This window comes from Cadophora gregata, assembly GCF_030347475.1.
Source record: "Cadophora gregata isolate MNR1 chromosome Unknown scaffold_9, whole genome shotgun sequence".
NCBI classification, from domain to species: Eukaryota; Fungi; Ascomycota; class Leotiomycetes; order Helotiales; family Ploettnerulaceae; genus Cadophora; species Cadophora gregata.
The window spans coordinates 1153950-1168829 of NW_026695932.1; the positions used below are offsets into that span (position 1 = coordinate 1153950).

General features: G+C 49.8%; 5 protein-coding genes across 6 annotated transcripts; 3 read left to right on the plus strand and 2 right to left on the minus strand.

Moving 5' to 3' along the window:
• Positions 1-758: 758 nt before the first annotated feature.
• Positions 759-1832, plus strand: ONS95_015079 (uncharacterized protein). Its single transcript, XM_058508766.1, has 2 exons — positions 759-1080; positions 1251-1832. The coding sequence occupies exons 1-2, from the start codon at positions 760-762 to the stop codon at positions 1293-1295; spliced, it is 366 nt and encodes a 121-aa protein (XP_058356053.1). The 5' UTR covers position 759; the 3' UTR covers positions 1296-1832.
• A 199-nt stretch (positions 1833-2031) lies between these two features.
• Positions 2032-3752, minus strand: ONS95_014700 (uncharacterized protein). Its single transcript, XM_058508367.1, has 6 exons — positions 3514-3752; positions 3422-3431; positions 3008-3052; positions 2752-2887; positions 2569-2646; positions 2032-2521 (listed from the first exon to the last, which is right to left on the minus strand). The coding sequence occupies exons 1-6, from the start codon at positions 3600-3602 to the stop codon at positions 2193-2195; spliced, it is 687 nt and encodes a 228-aa protein (XP_058356054.1). The 5' UTR covers positions 3603-3752; the 3' UTR covers positions 2032-2192.
• A 9-nt stretch (positions 3753-3761) lies between these two features.
• On the minus strand, positions 3762-4813 carry GNG1 (Guanine nucleotide-binding protein subunit gamma). The gene is made up of 4 exons (XM_058508368.1): positions 4635-4813; positions 4374-4574; positions 4229-4320; positions 3762-4175 (listed from the first exon to the last, which is right to left on the minus strand). Exons 2-4 carry the CDS (start codon positions 4529-4531, stop codon positions 4147-4149), a joined length of 279 nt encoding a protein of 92 aa, XP_058356055.1. The 5' UTR covers positions 4532-4574; positions 4635-4813; the 3' UTR covers positions 3762-4146.
• A 367-nt stretch (positions 4814-5180) lies between these two features.
• TIF32 (eukaryotic translation initiation factor 3 subunit A) lies at positions 5181-8744 on the plus strand. Its single transcript, XM_058508369.1, has 2 exons — positions 5181-5516; positions 5575-8744. The coding sequence occupies exons 1-2, from the start codon at positions 5247-5249 to the stop codon at positions 8524-8526; spliced, it is 3222 nt and encodes a 1073-aa protein (XP_058356056.1). The 5' UTR covers positions 5181-5246; the 3' UTR covers positions 8527-8744.
• Positions 8745-11433: 2689 nt separating this feature from the next.
• ONS95_014703 (uncharacterized protein) lies at positions 11434-14547 on the plus strand. 2 transcript variants are annotated; one of them, XM_058508370.1, is made up of 7 exons: positions 11434-12467; positions 12520-12560; positions 12609-12931; positions 12987-13189; positions 13239-13388; positions 13478-13511; positions 13563-14547. In XM_058508370.1, exons 1-7 carry the CDS (start codon positions 12206-12208, stop codon positions 14368-14370), a joined length of 1821 nt encoding a protein of 606 aa, XP_058356057.1. In that variant the 5' UTR covers positions 11434-12205; the 3' UTR covers positions 14371-14547. The 2 variants fall into 2 exon arrangements, with proteins under 2 accessions (XP_058356057.1, XP_058356058.1); XM_058508371.1 differs by having other exon boundaries at positions 12225-12467; positions 12609-13189.
• The last annotated feature ends 333 nt before the right edge of the window (positions 14548-14880 follow it).

Sequence of the window (14880 nt, forward strand, 5' to 3'; positions counted from 1 at the left end):
TGAAGAACTTCGTATATTCAAATCCGCTGTTAGGAGGACTGTGATTCACTTCTCGAGCTGGAAACGCGTTCAAACGTTAGTGTGAGGCTGACAAACTGGGGATGCAAATTTGGCGGCGCGTGGACAGGATCCTCAACAAAGAGTGCAGAGGCGGGATTACATACAATGAAGTGAGATCGGCCTCAGTGGAGCTTTCTGCAGAAAGCCGCGTGGTATGAGAGACTGCACGAGTGCTCGTCGCCTTTGTTATTCACAGTAGAAGATCGGGGTGGGCGGGCGATGATGAAAGGTTCGCCTGTGGAGATGGCGACGCGATCGAGGTTTTGGTCGTCAAGATATTTACTGCAAGCCTTGGGCTGCGTTCGCTTATTCACAGACAATGCTGGTGAGTCGAAGATGAGTTCGTGGATGATGTGGTTGTTGGGACTCGAGGTGAGGTGAAGTTGATGTTGCGGGCTCGTTCGGATTTCGATTTCTGTGTTTTGCGCTTGATAAACGAGAGCCTTAAAAAGGCTATGCTTTGTATGCCGCTGCCGCAGAGCTCGGAGGCCGGATTGACACAACGTCGCACAATGAAGTGGCCGGCGGAGAAGGCGGATAGAAAGGGTGCAGCTTGAGAGATGATGATATGCAGTGCTCTGTTCGGTGTGTAGAGCAACAAGAGGCAGAGGCAGAGGCAGATATCGTCGGGAGCTCTCAGCACCGCAGCGGACGGGCTTGGGCTTGGGGGGTGCGGGCAGGCAAGGCAAGGCTCTTGGAATGCGGTGTGGGATTAAAGTTTCCGTGCACGACGAGAACAAGAATGTCAAGTCGGTCAAGTCAAGTCAACAAGGGCAACACAGTAGCTGGATGGGCAGATGGATTGCTGGGAGTCAAAATGGTTGCGTGATCGCAGTCGCCGGATTCAGTGCTCGTCGATGGTGCTCTGGTCGTCGAAGATGTTGTTGGAAGACAGGAGTGGTGCAGTGCAGTGCAGTGTGGTGCAGTGCGGTCGAGGGCAGATCAAAGAGGCAATCCCTTCAGGCCAAGTGGAGGGCACAGCAAGCAAGCAAGCAAGCAAGCAGTAAGGAGCAAGATGTGGTAAGTACCTATAAGTATCTAGCTAAGTATTATTGTATTGTAAATTAGGTAGGGGAGGTAGGAGTTGTTGCTTCAAGTCAACCCTCGAACTCTCCCTCCTTCCACTCACGCCTCTCTGTCCCCTCCCCTCCCCTCCCCTCCCCCTCCTGGGCTGACTGATCAAATCAAAGTCCCGGGATCTCAAACTGACGCCGTCGAGTGCCTGCAGTGCGTAAGCAGCAATGACTTCCAGCCCTTATGCAGCAAATCCAACCTGAATCGCTCGCTGCTTCTAGGCCTGCTGTCACTCCTCCGGTAGCTGCGCTGGCATTGGCTTCTTTTCCTTGCACTTGCTTTTGGTGAGCTGCTTCCGTGGCTCAGTGACGAACTTGGTCCACTTTTTTAGACGCATCTCTACACATCAGACACGAAACAGACGTGGAGATCAGTGGGGGTTTTAGATCTTGATCTGGGGCTTTATTCAACAGTACAGTAGAGTTCCAACCAGATCGCGTGCCATGGCTTTTCTTCTAGTAGTTTGCATCGATTTGGAGATTCAATGCAGCGACTACTTGGGGATCTGGGGGGTATCTAAATAAAGATCGAACGACCTGGATCGTCTCAGGGGTACCGAGGGGAAGCTTATGCTCCGAGTCCCGGGAGCGACATTGAGACCAACACTTTCCTTGCTGTGCTGCGTCTCGGAATCGTGTTTTCATAACATCTCTGGAGAAGATCTCAGGAGAAGAGCTCATAGGATTGTTCAAGAACATCCAGACAACAACAGTCATTGGTTGAGCAAAGCCAAGCACCAAGTCGGCCAAGTCTAGACAGGCAAATCACTAAATTTTCTCCGAGATTCTTGTGTCTTGATTGAATGCACTTTGATGTCTACTTTTGCCTTATGTTGCCACCGTCAGATTCAACTTGATGATGTAGCTCATCCATGATCTTTGGTTTGAAAGATTCATACACTGCCAATGCAACTCGAAGCAACAGGAGTACAGAGATAAGTGGGCATATCATAAATCTTCGGAAGCACACCGGGACATTACGTTTCTCCCAAGACAGCCACGAATCTGCAGTAGATGTGAATTTACGTGACTTAATTGACACCCGAGATGAATCAAAATCTAAGCACAATCCTCACAATCTTCTCCTGGCTTGCAAAACCCTCCAATAGTCTCCCCAACGACCTGAATCTTCCCTCTAGAGTTCACAAACTCCCCAGCATCCTGATTGATAGCTCCCTCTCCAGCATCTCCTTTACTGGAAGTCGGCCTCGAGGCAACATCAACATCCATCGGCGTGAATTTCCTCTCATTGCTACCCAGAGGAGATTGAAGACGGTTGATGGCCCTTGGGATAGGCGTGTTTATGCCAGTGGTATTCTGGGGCGCAGGCTCTAGAGATGACGGCTCGGAGCCTTGCTGGCTGGAGGGTTGTGATCTTGACGAGGTACCTGTTCATCTGTCAGTGCTGTTTTTGGCAAGGGCGAAATGAACTCACTCTTTTTCCCGTCTACATGACCAAGATCACGCTTCGGGTCTATGGCATCTCTCACTCGGCGCTTCAGTTCTCTCGTTTCTATACTTGTTCTTAGCAAGGCTTGATATGAAGTAGTGTCAAGAAGAAGCTTTGTCAAGTTGACCATGAAAGAATTTTCTCCGAAGAGAGATGGAGACAACAAACCAGGGAATCCTCCTTCGGCCTTCCTATCCCAGAGGACATGTTGATTTATCGAGGCTATAGAACCTTGTACCGAGCCCCGACGCTCTGTTTGTAAATTCACGATGAATGTTCCTCCTGTCGAAGGTTGCAGTGCTACCTGTCAGCAGCTTAGCACGCACTCTGGTACTCATCTGGCCATCCAAAAAATTTACACAGACGCTCCACCATCTCTAGCACTAAAGTCGATAAACATTACACTAGAGGAAACAAAGCTTACTTCACCAAGAGAAGTCGAAAACGTCGACATCAATTCCTGAGCAAACTGTCCATCCGAAAGTCATACCATTAGCACATTTCCAAATCACGATTCTAACACACAGCACACAGACAGAAACATATTAAGAACTCGACAAGATCAAATGTGTCATGATCTTCCCCTGCAGAAGCTCACACCTGGCATGCAGGGAAATGCACCCAGTTCAGGTAAGGCATCACGTGCTAGACGAGGACCCTATGGCATGTCATGCTGAGGTGAGGGGGACAAATGCGGGGGACCGCAGTCCATGCCTTTGAGGAGATCTGAGACCATAATGGTGCAGTGGGGAATTTGGGGATAGGACTGATCAACTCTCGACGGAATGATGTTGTGTTCTGACAGCATGAGTTGAGGAGCCAAGCGGGAATAGCTTACGTAGGCGGCCCTGAGGAGGGGTGTTAGTACTTGGTTATCGATGTTGGTTAGGACTTGGAGAAGCAAGATCCAAGGAGGAGGACTCAATCTACCTCAGTAGCCATTTGCATTGTGTGCAGAACTCAATTGTCACCCGAGGGTATCGCGGTGGTGTTGGTGAAGATGAGTCCTGACTGTCCATGGCCTTGAGGTAGTGTAAGTTGATCTTAGCTTTGACGTTGTGAAATGGCGATATGTTGCGTTAAAGTTTTCTGATGGGTCCGTCGTAGGAAGAGAAGAACATGTATTGGGACTGACTCGCGGTCTTTGTAAGGTAAGGAATTGGTGATTTGATATCAAGGTTGTAAACTTCGCCGCTGGGCATTCTAGCTCGCTTGTGGACACCCACGACTGACCGGATTGGGCACAAAAAATGGGGCTCACAATGCATTCAGGGCGAGTGATTAGAACGTCCAGATTGGAAAGGAAAATGGGCCATCGATTATGGCATGACGACACGCGCTCGTGAATCATTCTGTAACTTATACACAAGAAGTAGCAGCCCTACTGCAAAACACCACTGACTGAAATATTACATGCTCCTCATCCATTCATCCATCGGTTGTTGGGAGCCTCGTCGTGAAAACCATCCGCCAACGCTACTGATGCGGATCGAAGTATTACTGCAGACTCATCCATTACGCCTGTGAACGCCTGTTGATCTCGAACTCGTCCGTCGCATTAGACTACATGACAGCGCAGCAGCCTCCGGATTCTGCATCTACTTGGTTAGTGACGATGAAGGGGTGTGGGAGCCGAATAACTCACGTTGTGGAGCGTATGGGTCGTCCTTCTTGTCGACAGTGCCCCAGACAGATGGTACCATGAAGTCTTTTGTGCTGTTCGTATACGAGATGATGCTTCGAGATGTCAGCCTGTAGCCCTGTGCATGCAGATCCCGTTCGGTCAATACCTTTTCGATGCTTGCGAAACTGGAATACGCTCCCTTTCCAAGTCCTCCCTCAAACGTGTGTTCAATTCTGTGAGACGTCGTAGCTTAAGATCCGCCATCGATTGCTTGTTCTTTTTAATCTGGCCGGGGTCTTCGCGGGAGGAGTATCCTGAAGGCATTTTGAAGATATCGTCGCTCAGGGCGGTCGCGACTCCTAATCAACTTGCCGAGCGTGTTAGGATTGATCCGACGTTAGAGTGACGAGATCTGAGCTCGGCGTACCTGAGGACTGGCTGAAATCAGGGTATTAGGAGGTTGCGACAGCTTCCTGGACAGCTGTTGAGGCGATTGAGCTGTCAGCCGTGGGATTGAATTGACGGAAGTTGAAGTCGTGGTCGCTCTGTCCCTACCTTACCCCTTCAGACACTGGGCAAGTCAGCAATTTGGAGAGGTTCAAGAGCGGTTAGTCTAACGCTTAGTGGCATTGACTCCGATACAAAAGCAGCGCTGAGAAGTGCCCCTCTGTATTGTCGGGTCACTTGGCGCGGTAGTGAATTTCTGAAGCATTCAAGCCTTGAAGTTCTTTTTTGTCCCACAAATGTTGTCTCCCGTTCTATTTCAAAACATCGTTGCCTGCCTATGTTCAAAATCATCCATCTTGAATTCTGCTTCCCAAACCTGCTACTTTGTTTTGCTACCCTAGTTCTAAGTGCCGCTTTAACATTCTCATCAGTGCTTGTGGCCTTATGCCTCAGGCGCAAGCTAAGGCTTCAGCTCGACCCCTCGCGTAATTTGTGATCCCACACGAAATCTGCCCAGAGTGAAAAAACCTCATCGTCGCGACCCCAACAACTGCATCAAGCTGATCGAAACCCCATCAGCAAGCTGCCCATCATGCCTCCTCCGCCGCCCCACACGAAGCCGGAGAATGTGCTGAAGCGCGCTCATGAGCTCATGGGCGTGGGCCAGTCGCCTGCTGCCTTGAGTCTCCTCCACGAACACATCACTTCGAAGAGAAGCCGAAATGCACCTATTACGTCCCTGGAGCCGGTTATGATACTGCTCGTCGAGCAATCAGTCGAGCAAAAGAAGGGAAAACTGGCGAAGGATGCCTTGTATCAGTACAAGAATATCAGTCAGAATACAAATGTTGGCACAATCGAGGTAAGAGAGGAACCATCAAGCTAGGCGCAGGATAGCAGTGCTGATAAATGGGGATTAGTTGGTTCTGAAGAAATTTATCGAGTTGGCAGAGGAGAAAGTGAAGACCGCACAAGCGAAGGCCGACGAGGTACAATCCTCTCTCGAGACGACCGATGCTGTTACAGGCGTCGATGATCTCGAGGCCAGCGAAACTCCGGAATCCATCCTCCTCTCTACCGTTTCTGGCGAACAATCTAGAGACCGTACAGATCGAGCTATCGTTACACCATGGCTCAAATTTCTCTGGGAAACCTACAGAACGGTTTTGGACATCCTCAGAAACAACGCGAGATTGGAGATTATGTATCAGAGCACTGCTATGCAAGCCTTTGAATTCTGCCAGAAGTATACACGAAAGACCGAATTCCGCAGACTCTGCGAGCTCCTCCGAAATCATGTTCAGACTGCTGCGAAGTACTCTGCTCAGATGCACGCTATCAACCTTAACGATCCAGATACTCTCCAGCGCCATCTCGAAACCCGTTTCCAACAGCTGAATGTCGCAGTTGAACTTGAGTTGTGGCAGGAGGCTTTCAGAAGTGTTGAGGATATCCATACATTACTCAACCTTAGCAAGCGGCCCCCAAAGAACATTATGATGGCCAACTACTACGAGAAGTTGACCCGCATTTTCTTGGTTGGAGAGAACTACCTCTTCCACGCTGCTGCTTGGTCCAGATACTACAATCTCCTCCGTCAATCCGCCTCTATGGTTGCAGCTGGCCAGAGCAAGAAGGCCGATAACCCAGCAACTTCGGAGGCAGATCTTTCCAAGGCTGCTTCTTTCGTCCTTCTATCTGCTCTCGCCATACCTGTCATCAGCACTTCCAGATCCCGCGGTGCGTTGGTTGATATTGATGAAGCCAAGAAGAACAAGAACTCTCGTCTCACTCACCTTCTCGGCATGGCCCAAGCCCCAACTCGTGCAGTCCTTTTCAAGGATGCTATGAGCAAGGGCCTCTTGAAGCGTGCTCGCCCTGAGATTCGTGAGCTTTACCAGATCCTCGAGGTCGAGTTCCATCCCCTGTCGATTTGCCAAAAGATTTCCCCTATCCTCGCCAAGATTGGCACTGATCCCGAAATGGAGAAATATGTCCTGCCTCTTCAACAAGTTATTCTTACCAGACTCTTCCAGCAGCTGTCTCAAGTCTATGAGACCGTTGACCTCGAGTTTGTTGAGAATCTTGCTAAGTTCCCTGAGCCTTTCCAAGTCACAAGAGATACTATCGAGAAATTCATCATGAATGGAAACAAGAAGGGTGACCTTGCTATCCGCATGGATCATGCTACTGGTGTTCTCAGCTTTGACACTGATGTTTTCTCCTCCACCAAGGCTGTTCAGGCCAACTCTGGTAGTGGTTCTGCTGAGAGCGAGACTTCTTCTGTGCAAAGACTCCAAAGCACTCCATCAGAAATCGTCCGAACTCAATTGACCCGCCTTGCCAGATCGCTTTTCATCACCTGCCAATACACCGATCCGTCATTCAACGAATCGAGGATCAAAGCTCGAGATGCAGCATATGCTAGGGCACGAGCAGGCGCTGAGAAAGAGCATCTCGATATTCTGTCGCGAAAGGAGGTTATCACGAAGCGAAAGGAGGAAGCCTCAGAAATTCAGGCTAGAAAGGAGAAGGAAGATGCAACTCGCAAACGTATCAAAGCAGCCCAACTCCAGGAAGCCGAAGACAAGCGCCTTGCACAGGAGCAAAAGGATCGTGAAGACAAGCGTGTGAAGGCTGAGTTGGAGAAAGTGCGGAAGGCTGAGCTCTTGAAGCAGATTGCGGAGCTCAAGATGAAGGATAAGGACGGCATCGATATGGAGAACTTGGACAACATTGGCAGCGACGACATCCGCCGCATGAAGCTCGCCCAGCTCGAGCAAGAGAAGAACAGCATGACCGAGAAGCTCCGTGTGACTGGCAAACGTATCGATCATCTTGAGCGAGCTTTCCGTAAAGAGGAAGCTAAGAAGTTGCCTGAAGACTACGCTTCGCAGCGCGAGAAGGATCTAGCAGCCTATGAAAAGACCAAAGAGCAGACCCTCAAGGACGCTAAAGCCAAGCATCAAGAAAGCGTCGAACTCAAGCACAGATTGAGCCGCCTGGTGAGCCACTACGAAAGCTACAGAGAGACTATTGTTGAGCGCAGACACGATGAGTTCGAGAAGCGCAGACGTGATGCTCAGAGAGAGTTGGAGAAGGCTGTTGCGTTACGCAAGAAGGAGTTCCGCGAGCGTAAGGCACGTGAGAAGAGAGAGATCGCCGAGCAAGAGCGCATCTTGCATGAGGAGGAAGAGCGTGCAGCAAGAGAGGCTGAGGAGAAGGCTGCCCGTGACGAAAAGAAGAAGGCTGAATTTGCCGAGTTAAAAGCGATTCGCGAGAAGGAGAGACAGGAGGCACTGGAGATGGCTGCACTACAAGCACGGAGAGCTGAGGAAGCCGAGAAGAGACGCGCAGAGGCGAAGGCCGCACCCAGAGGTCCGCCTCCTGCTATGGAGAGATCCGGGTCATCTGGAGCTGTCAGACCACCATTACCACTTGCTGGTGCTAAGCTAGGATGGAGAGAGAAGGAGAAGCTCAGAGCAGAAGGCAAGGAGGTCCCATCAACTCGCACAGAATCCCCAATGGCACGTGCTGCTCCAGCCAGTCGTGCTCCACCGATGGAGCGAACTGATTCGAATGATCGCCCTGCTGCTACCGGTCCTCCTCGCATTGCCCTCGCGGGTGGCAAGCCCAGCTGGAGAGACAGAGAAGCAGCTAAGGCCAGCAGTGGAGAGCCAGCCGGTCCTCCCCCTTCAGCCCGAGTTCCTTCCTCATCCGGAGGAGCTCCACTTTCGCGCGGTCGGTCTGGACGAGGTGAGGAGGGACGTGATGGCTCGCCTGCTCCGGCTGCGACTCCATCAGGTGATGGTCTCAAGCCCAGTGGTGCCCCTGGAAGATTCGTGCCTCCCCATCTCCGAAACAAGAACTGATTGGGTTTCTTTATCGGGCACGGTTGCGGTTGCGGGTTGCGTTGCGTTTCGAGGGACAAATCTGGGGAATCACGATCTCAGGGGTCGCGTTTGCATGCATCTTGTAATTAAATAGGCGTTCTATGGTTCCATGCGACTAGGTTGCCTCTTCGCCTGGAAGAAACGAAGCATGGTCGAGAATGAAGGAAGTGAAAATGGAATACATTTATGTCTGTGATGATTTACAGTACATTTTCTCGATAAATCCTTTGAAGGTAGTCCCTTCTCTCCTCCACCTTTTCACTTGATGCTCCTGAGACCAGGTACTCCGAAAACTTAGTTGGATAGTCACAGTAAGAATAGTCAGTGTTGATAGCCGCCAAGTAAATTTATCATCCCGTACCGTGGTCATATGGCCGGAGTTAGCCGCAAGCTTGTTACTTCCCTTTCTGTCCATTGGCGTTATCTCTATCTAAATCAGGAAGAACTAGCCACTGCTGTTAATTTAGCTGTGGCTGGCCTGCCGGGCCTAGAGACAACCAACTTAGTTGGATCTTGGTCGAATCAAAATCTACAGCAAATTGCGTCCAGTAGCTCCAGGCACATGTGACAAAGCTGTAACCTGCAGCCTTTTCCGATGAGTCGCAACCTTGAGAAAGCGAGCCGTGCAGCTGTACTTCCTCCAATGGGCTTGGCGTCGAATGGTTTTCGGTAAGTTGAAGTTCACGCTTTGCGAGGATCAAATTCTTGTGATGAGATGGCTTGCATGAGGCCGTGTGTAGACTCGGAGGGAGTCGATTTCCGTGTGTGCTTTGCGTTGAGAGTTTGGTATGGGATGATGGCTTCTTTGGGACGATCAGTGTTGTCTTGAAAAAGCTTGTCTGTGCAAGATGAACTCGGGTGGAAAGGCCTTTTCTCTTCTAGCGGGCGGAGGTGAGCTATGAGATCTTCGGAAGTAAGCTGGTGTGGAATTCTGCTTGCAGCCTGAGAGACGTGCAAGTTGCTGATGTTGGGGATCGTTTCATTTTTGATATTTTGTTATTGGTCCCAGTCTTCTCGGACTCTAAGTTTGTAGAAGTTGAGCGCGTTGAGGTCTGACGTGGGGAATGAATGTACAGCTTGCTCAAAGTCTTATGCTCGGAGCTGGCACGGGTAAGGTTGCGCAGAATCTTTGAATTGTTGCAGTGCTGTGGTTAGTCACAAAATCACCGGGCGTTCTTCTATTCTAGCGTGAAGTTGTAAGTCTGGATTGTGATATCTTGCGGGAGATCGACAGAAGGGAAAAGCTTGACTCAGGGCCAGCTAGGTGGAATCCATGCCGGGACGCATGAAACAGAATCGAGCCTCGAAGAAGCTCCTTAAGTCTCAAGCCTTGCTGGAAACTTCTCCTTCAAACAACATTAATGTCAGGTCTACTCATTCAGTCTATCATCTTGTGCTGTGCCGAGCAAATTGCCATGGGACTGGCATCTCACGAGTTGGCCGAGGAGATGTCAAAGGAGAGGAGACGAGCCAGTATTCACGGATGTGCAGCACATACATGTGCCTGATTGCACTCGGAAAGTTGTAGAAACAGTAGGTATCTGGCTGGTGGTTGAAGTGCCGGCTTCCGAGGACTTATTTAGCTGGACAGATATCGGTTCTGGAGATGTCTCTTAGCCCTGATGGTTATGCGGTTAGCACATGATTGGCTTGACCGGTCTCAGGAACCTCTCATTCGACCTCGGAAAGTGGCATAAGCTGAATCTACGATCCTCTCGGTACTAGTACGTTCCTCAACCCCCGTTGTATTCTGCGAAAGAGTCAGAAATCTCTCGATAGGATGCGTCGTCAATACCCTTGTCCCGATTCAGAAGTATTGCAACAATCCGGGGGCCATTGGAAATCGAACAGAGTACGAGAACGAATATTTACCCGAAGAAGGGTCTTTACTGGAGGAACGGCCAACAAACATCGTGTGTCCTTTTGACGTGTGTTATCATCTTTCGACGAGAGAATCGAGGCAGTGCCTGTATGGTGGTCCAGAGAGTCCCTGCACTTGCCTTAGCGCCGAGGCTATCAACAAACGGACTGTCAATTCGGAGGAAACTAGTCAACATCTCTAATTTGAGGAATCCGGGCATTTATTTTGTCTGCAGAAGTAGTGCCATGCCTCTCTGAGGTATCGGAAGATTCGGTAGCATTTGAAACAAATGGCTTTTCTATCTGGTTCTTTGTGCGGGGGTTAATGGCCGTGCGGTCGTCTTCTCCATCGGATGTGTCTGTGTTTTGGCTTTCACGCTCAGCTCGCTCCAAAACGTGGCATCTGATAGGATGGTTGTGTTTAGTGCCGTATCTACATGCGGTGAGCATCGAAACACAACAGCAACAATCCTATGGGTGCAGGTAGTGACTAGAGTACCGCGGCAATATTATGCTGTGCAACTTGCTGTTGTCGTACGTCTGAGGATCAGGAAGTCCTGAAGCGAATACAGGACGTTCTTTTGCAGCTGGTTCTTTTCCTGCGCAAAGGTGTCGGGTTCCGGGCTCTTGGCTAGAAGCCATAAGCATTGTCTTCTAATCTAAGGTCCAGCTGGAATATCAACACTTACACTTACAGTTGCCACGATCCGAGTCGCTCTCGGTTCCAAATTGAAGCCGATTGGCGCCTCGCTCTTCGCTAGACTGTAGAAAAGCTTTTTTCTTTCTTTCCAAAATCAATAGTCTGTCTGTGCAGTGCAGTTAGTGTAACACCTCACCTTGTTGTGGTCGAAGAGAGAAGAGGTTAGGATGCAGTCGTCCAAGCTCTGGAGGCGACCTTCCAAAAGATGCTGGCGGCTTGTGTTCAGTGTTCCTGCATATCTAGCGTGCAGGGGGGCCAAAAAGAGACTGCGGGAGTTATTTAACCGAGGATTTAATTTCCATCACCGACGCCTCCATCTCCATCAGCCCCCCTCCCCCTTTTCGAAATATATCCAATCACGAAGACATCTCTGCTGCATCTCTGGGGCCCATGCACTCCAAGCTCCAGATGTCTTTCCAGAACCTATGAGGAGTCGACCGAACGAATCGAGATTCGAGGTGTCACATTTGCTGCTGAACTCTGCCAGAGTCCACCCAACTCAGCAGATGCAGATGCATGGGCTACTTGATAGCAAGGAGAAATAATAGCGAAGTTACTGCGCTAAAGTAATTTACCACTAAATGCTCATGGATCTTACACTTCTCGGCCACTGTTCAATTCTCCGAATCTCTTCAACACCTCCCGGATGATCGGACGAAGCCCACGGCGACTAGGGCCTCTGTTCAACCTGGCTGTAAAAACCCTGAACACAAATCGTCCCCATCCATACCGGACTTCCCACAACTGTTAGGGTCAAAGTTTACATGATTGGCCTACTTCAACAAGCGTCACGATACTTGCGCCACGCTGCGTCTGGCCACCTGGGGAGCTTCTCGATTACATGGGTTCGGTTGGCGCTACCCTGCCTTTGAATGCTTAAGCGTCCCTTCCACATACTTTCACTGTGTCCAAACATGCTTCTCGTCCGAAAGTGTTGTAGGGCAGGTGTAACCTTTCAGGAACGTAAGTCATGTCGGGGGGCGCTTTCTATATATGGTCTGCCTTCCTTCCTCGTCGTCTCATTTACTCTCTGTCTGTTCAACAGCGTCCACCTTCCGTTCTTTACCTTCGTTACTTTCCAACTTGAGCCCCAATTAGATGAGATGCCCTTTTAACATCGTCATGTTGAACCTCAAATCCTTGACTGTTGCTTCGGCAGCACTTACACTCTTTTCCGGTGTCAATGCTGGGCTTTACCCTGTAAAGCGTAACGAGGAGCCACCTCAGCCCTCTTGCACTGATTTCACTCCTTTTAAATACGCTGGATGCTTTGTTGATAACGGTAGCCCCCGTACCCTGTTATATACCGGGCCCAGAAACCAGAACCAAACCGTGCAGGACTGCGTCGCCTTCTGCAAAGGTATGCTCTAAGCTCAACTTGTTTTGGGCCTTTCGGTGTAACACCTTCTTAGGGAATGACTATCAGTATGCTGGACTTGAATATGGCGAGGAGGTATGTCGACAAATGTCATTCAGAATTGCATAAAGCTGACTTCTACAGTGCTTCTGTGGTGCTTCAGTCAACAATATTCAAGCGGATGAGGCCGACTGTGACTTCTCCTGTGCAGGGGATGACTCCGAGATCTGTGGAGGGTTCAATCGTGTCAGCATCTACCAAGATCCTACCTTTCCGGTTGCCGATTACACTACAGTCTCCGATTATGTCAAATCAGGCTGTTATAGCGAGGGTTCCATGGGTCGCTCCCTGGCTTGGAGACAGGATCAGGTCGTTGCCGCTACAATGACCGTGGAGGGCTGTCTTAAAGCTTGCAAGGCCGGTGGTTACTCATTTGCAGGCCTCGAGTTTGCTTCTGAGTGCTATTGGTATGTCTCCACTTCTTTGCAATCATTCTGGGAAACAATGTTGATCTGCCATTAGTGGTGTTGTGTTGGGAAATGGAACCTTGCCGCTCGACAGCAGCAAATGTGACATGCCTTGCAACGGAGACTCTACTAAAACCTGTGGTGGTCGGGGAACACTTGATCTTTACGTCGCCAAGGATTTGGAGTCCACAGAGCCATGTGAGGGAGGATCGTCATCATCTTCCAGCTCTGTCTCTCCTCCAACGTCTACCTCATCCAGTGAGTTTTACTTAACTTCTGCCGCTTCTTTTTGTTGATCAATTTTTAGGTTCAAGCAGCACCCAGCCACCAACTACGACTTCGACTTCTTCTAGATCTTCATCAATTTCATCCACTACCAAGACTTCATCATCGACATCTTCATCGCCAACATCTACAACGAAGCTGCCATCATCGTCCTCAACCCCTCCCACAACCAGTGAGCATCCATTTCCTACCTTGTTCAGTTTCCACTTCGCTTCAAATCCTACAAATTCTTTGGACGATTCATGCACTAACTTCCAATAGCAACGTCCAAGCCAGCTTCGCTTTGCACATCAACGTAAGCGTTCTTGACCAGAGAGACATTCTTGCTCCTATTGACACTTCCCAGTACAACTATTTCACCAACCCCGACTTGTGAGTACAAATGCGGCAAATGGTGCTCGAACCCCATCCCAAAGTTTACCGACAAGAACTCGTGCTGGTCTGCATTCTCGTCATGCACTGTTCAAGTCGCGTCCTGCTTCTTGAATGCTGGTTTCCCAGAGAGCATGAACTGCTTCGAATTCTCCAGCTGGTGTACTTCAATTTCGTCCTACTGTAACGGCTACTGCCCAGGAAACAACTGCTCGAAGGATAACTGCAAGTCAAAATATCCACCCTCTGGCCCGCCCCTTCAGCCTCCAGCGGTATCCACGACAGTCTACCCTTGTCCAGTCTCAACTGCTAAGCCAAGCACTACATCTTCCACAGCATCTCCTACGACTTGTGTACCTATCCCAACGGATACGAACATTTGCAAGCAACCACATAACCCTGGTAAAGGATACAGCTCCTCAGCTCCTGTTGGAAATATTGGGCTCCCATGCTTGACTTGCAACAACATCTACTCCGACTACAAGGCTGGATATCCTTTCAAGCTTTACACTTCACCCCAATCCAAGAACTGCCCTTCATACCCCCGGGGCGGTAACAACGGCCCAACGCAAGCATGCAAGGATGCTTGTGACAGTCAATACAGGAGCTGTATCGATACATATGCTCAAGGATGCAAGAATAACCGACGCAACAACCGCCGAGGGGACAATTACGATACCGCCACTCAGAAATGTAAGAGCCAATGGTGGGATTGCTACAAATGGAACAACGACGTTCAGCCTGGAAACAGGTGCGGCAAGTGGAACTCGGGATGGTCATAGACGGGTGATGAGCGCTCCCATCTAGAGTCCATTTCCTTACTCGTTCTAATAATCTTTGTGACTACTTTTCGTTCATAATGTTTTTACCTTAGTATTTAGTTCTGTGGTAGATGCTACAAGCCGTGGAGAGGAATGATAGCCAGTTGAAAGTAGCTGAAATAAAATAGTCTTGTAATTACAACATCTCGCATGTCCTCGGCTGATTCAGCCGCCTTCACCTGCACTTGCCGTCCAGGCGGCAGAGTGGGGTGGTGCCAGTCTTAGCCGACTGTTGTGGCTGTAGCCAAGCAAGGGGCCGTAAGCGAATTATCATGCGATTGCCAACAAACAAATCAATAACCCGGTCAAAAAGCATGATATTGACTTTGTTGCAAATCGTAATTCTGATGTCTCACTTGTCCTGGTATGTAGCTATTATTCTGGCTTTCTGTGGACTTGCAAAACTCGGCTCTGTGACAATGAGGAGGATAGGGGAGTCGGTAAGCGGCTCACGGAGATTTTGGAGTTGGT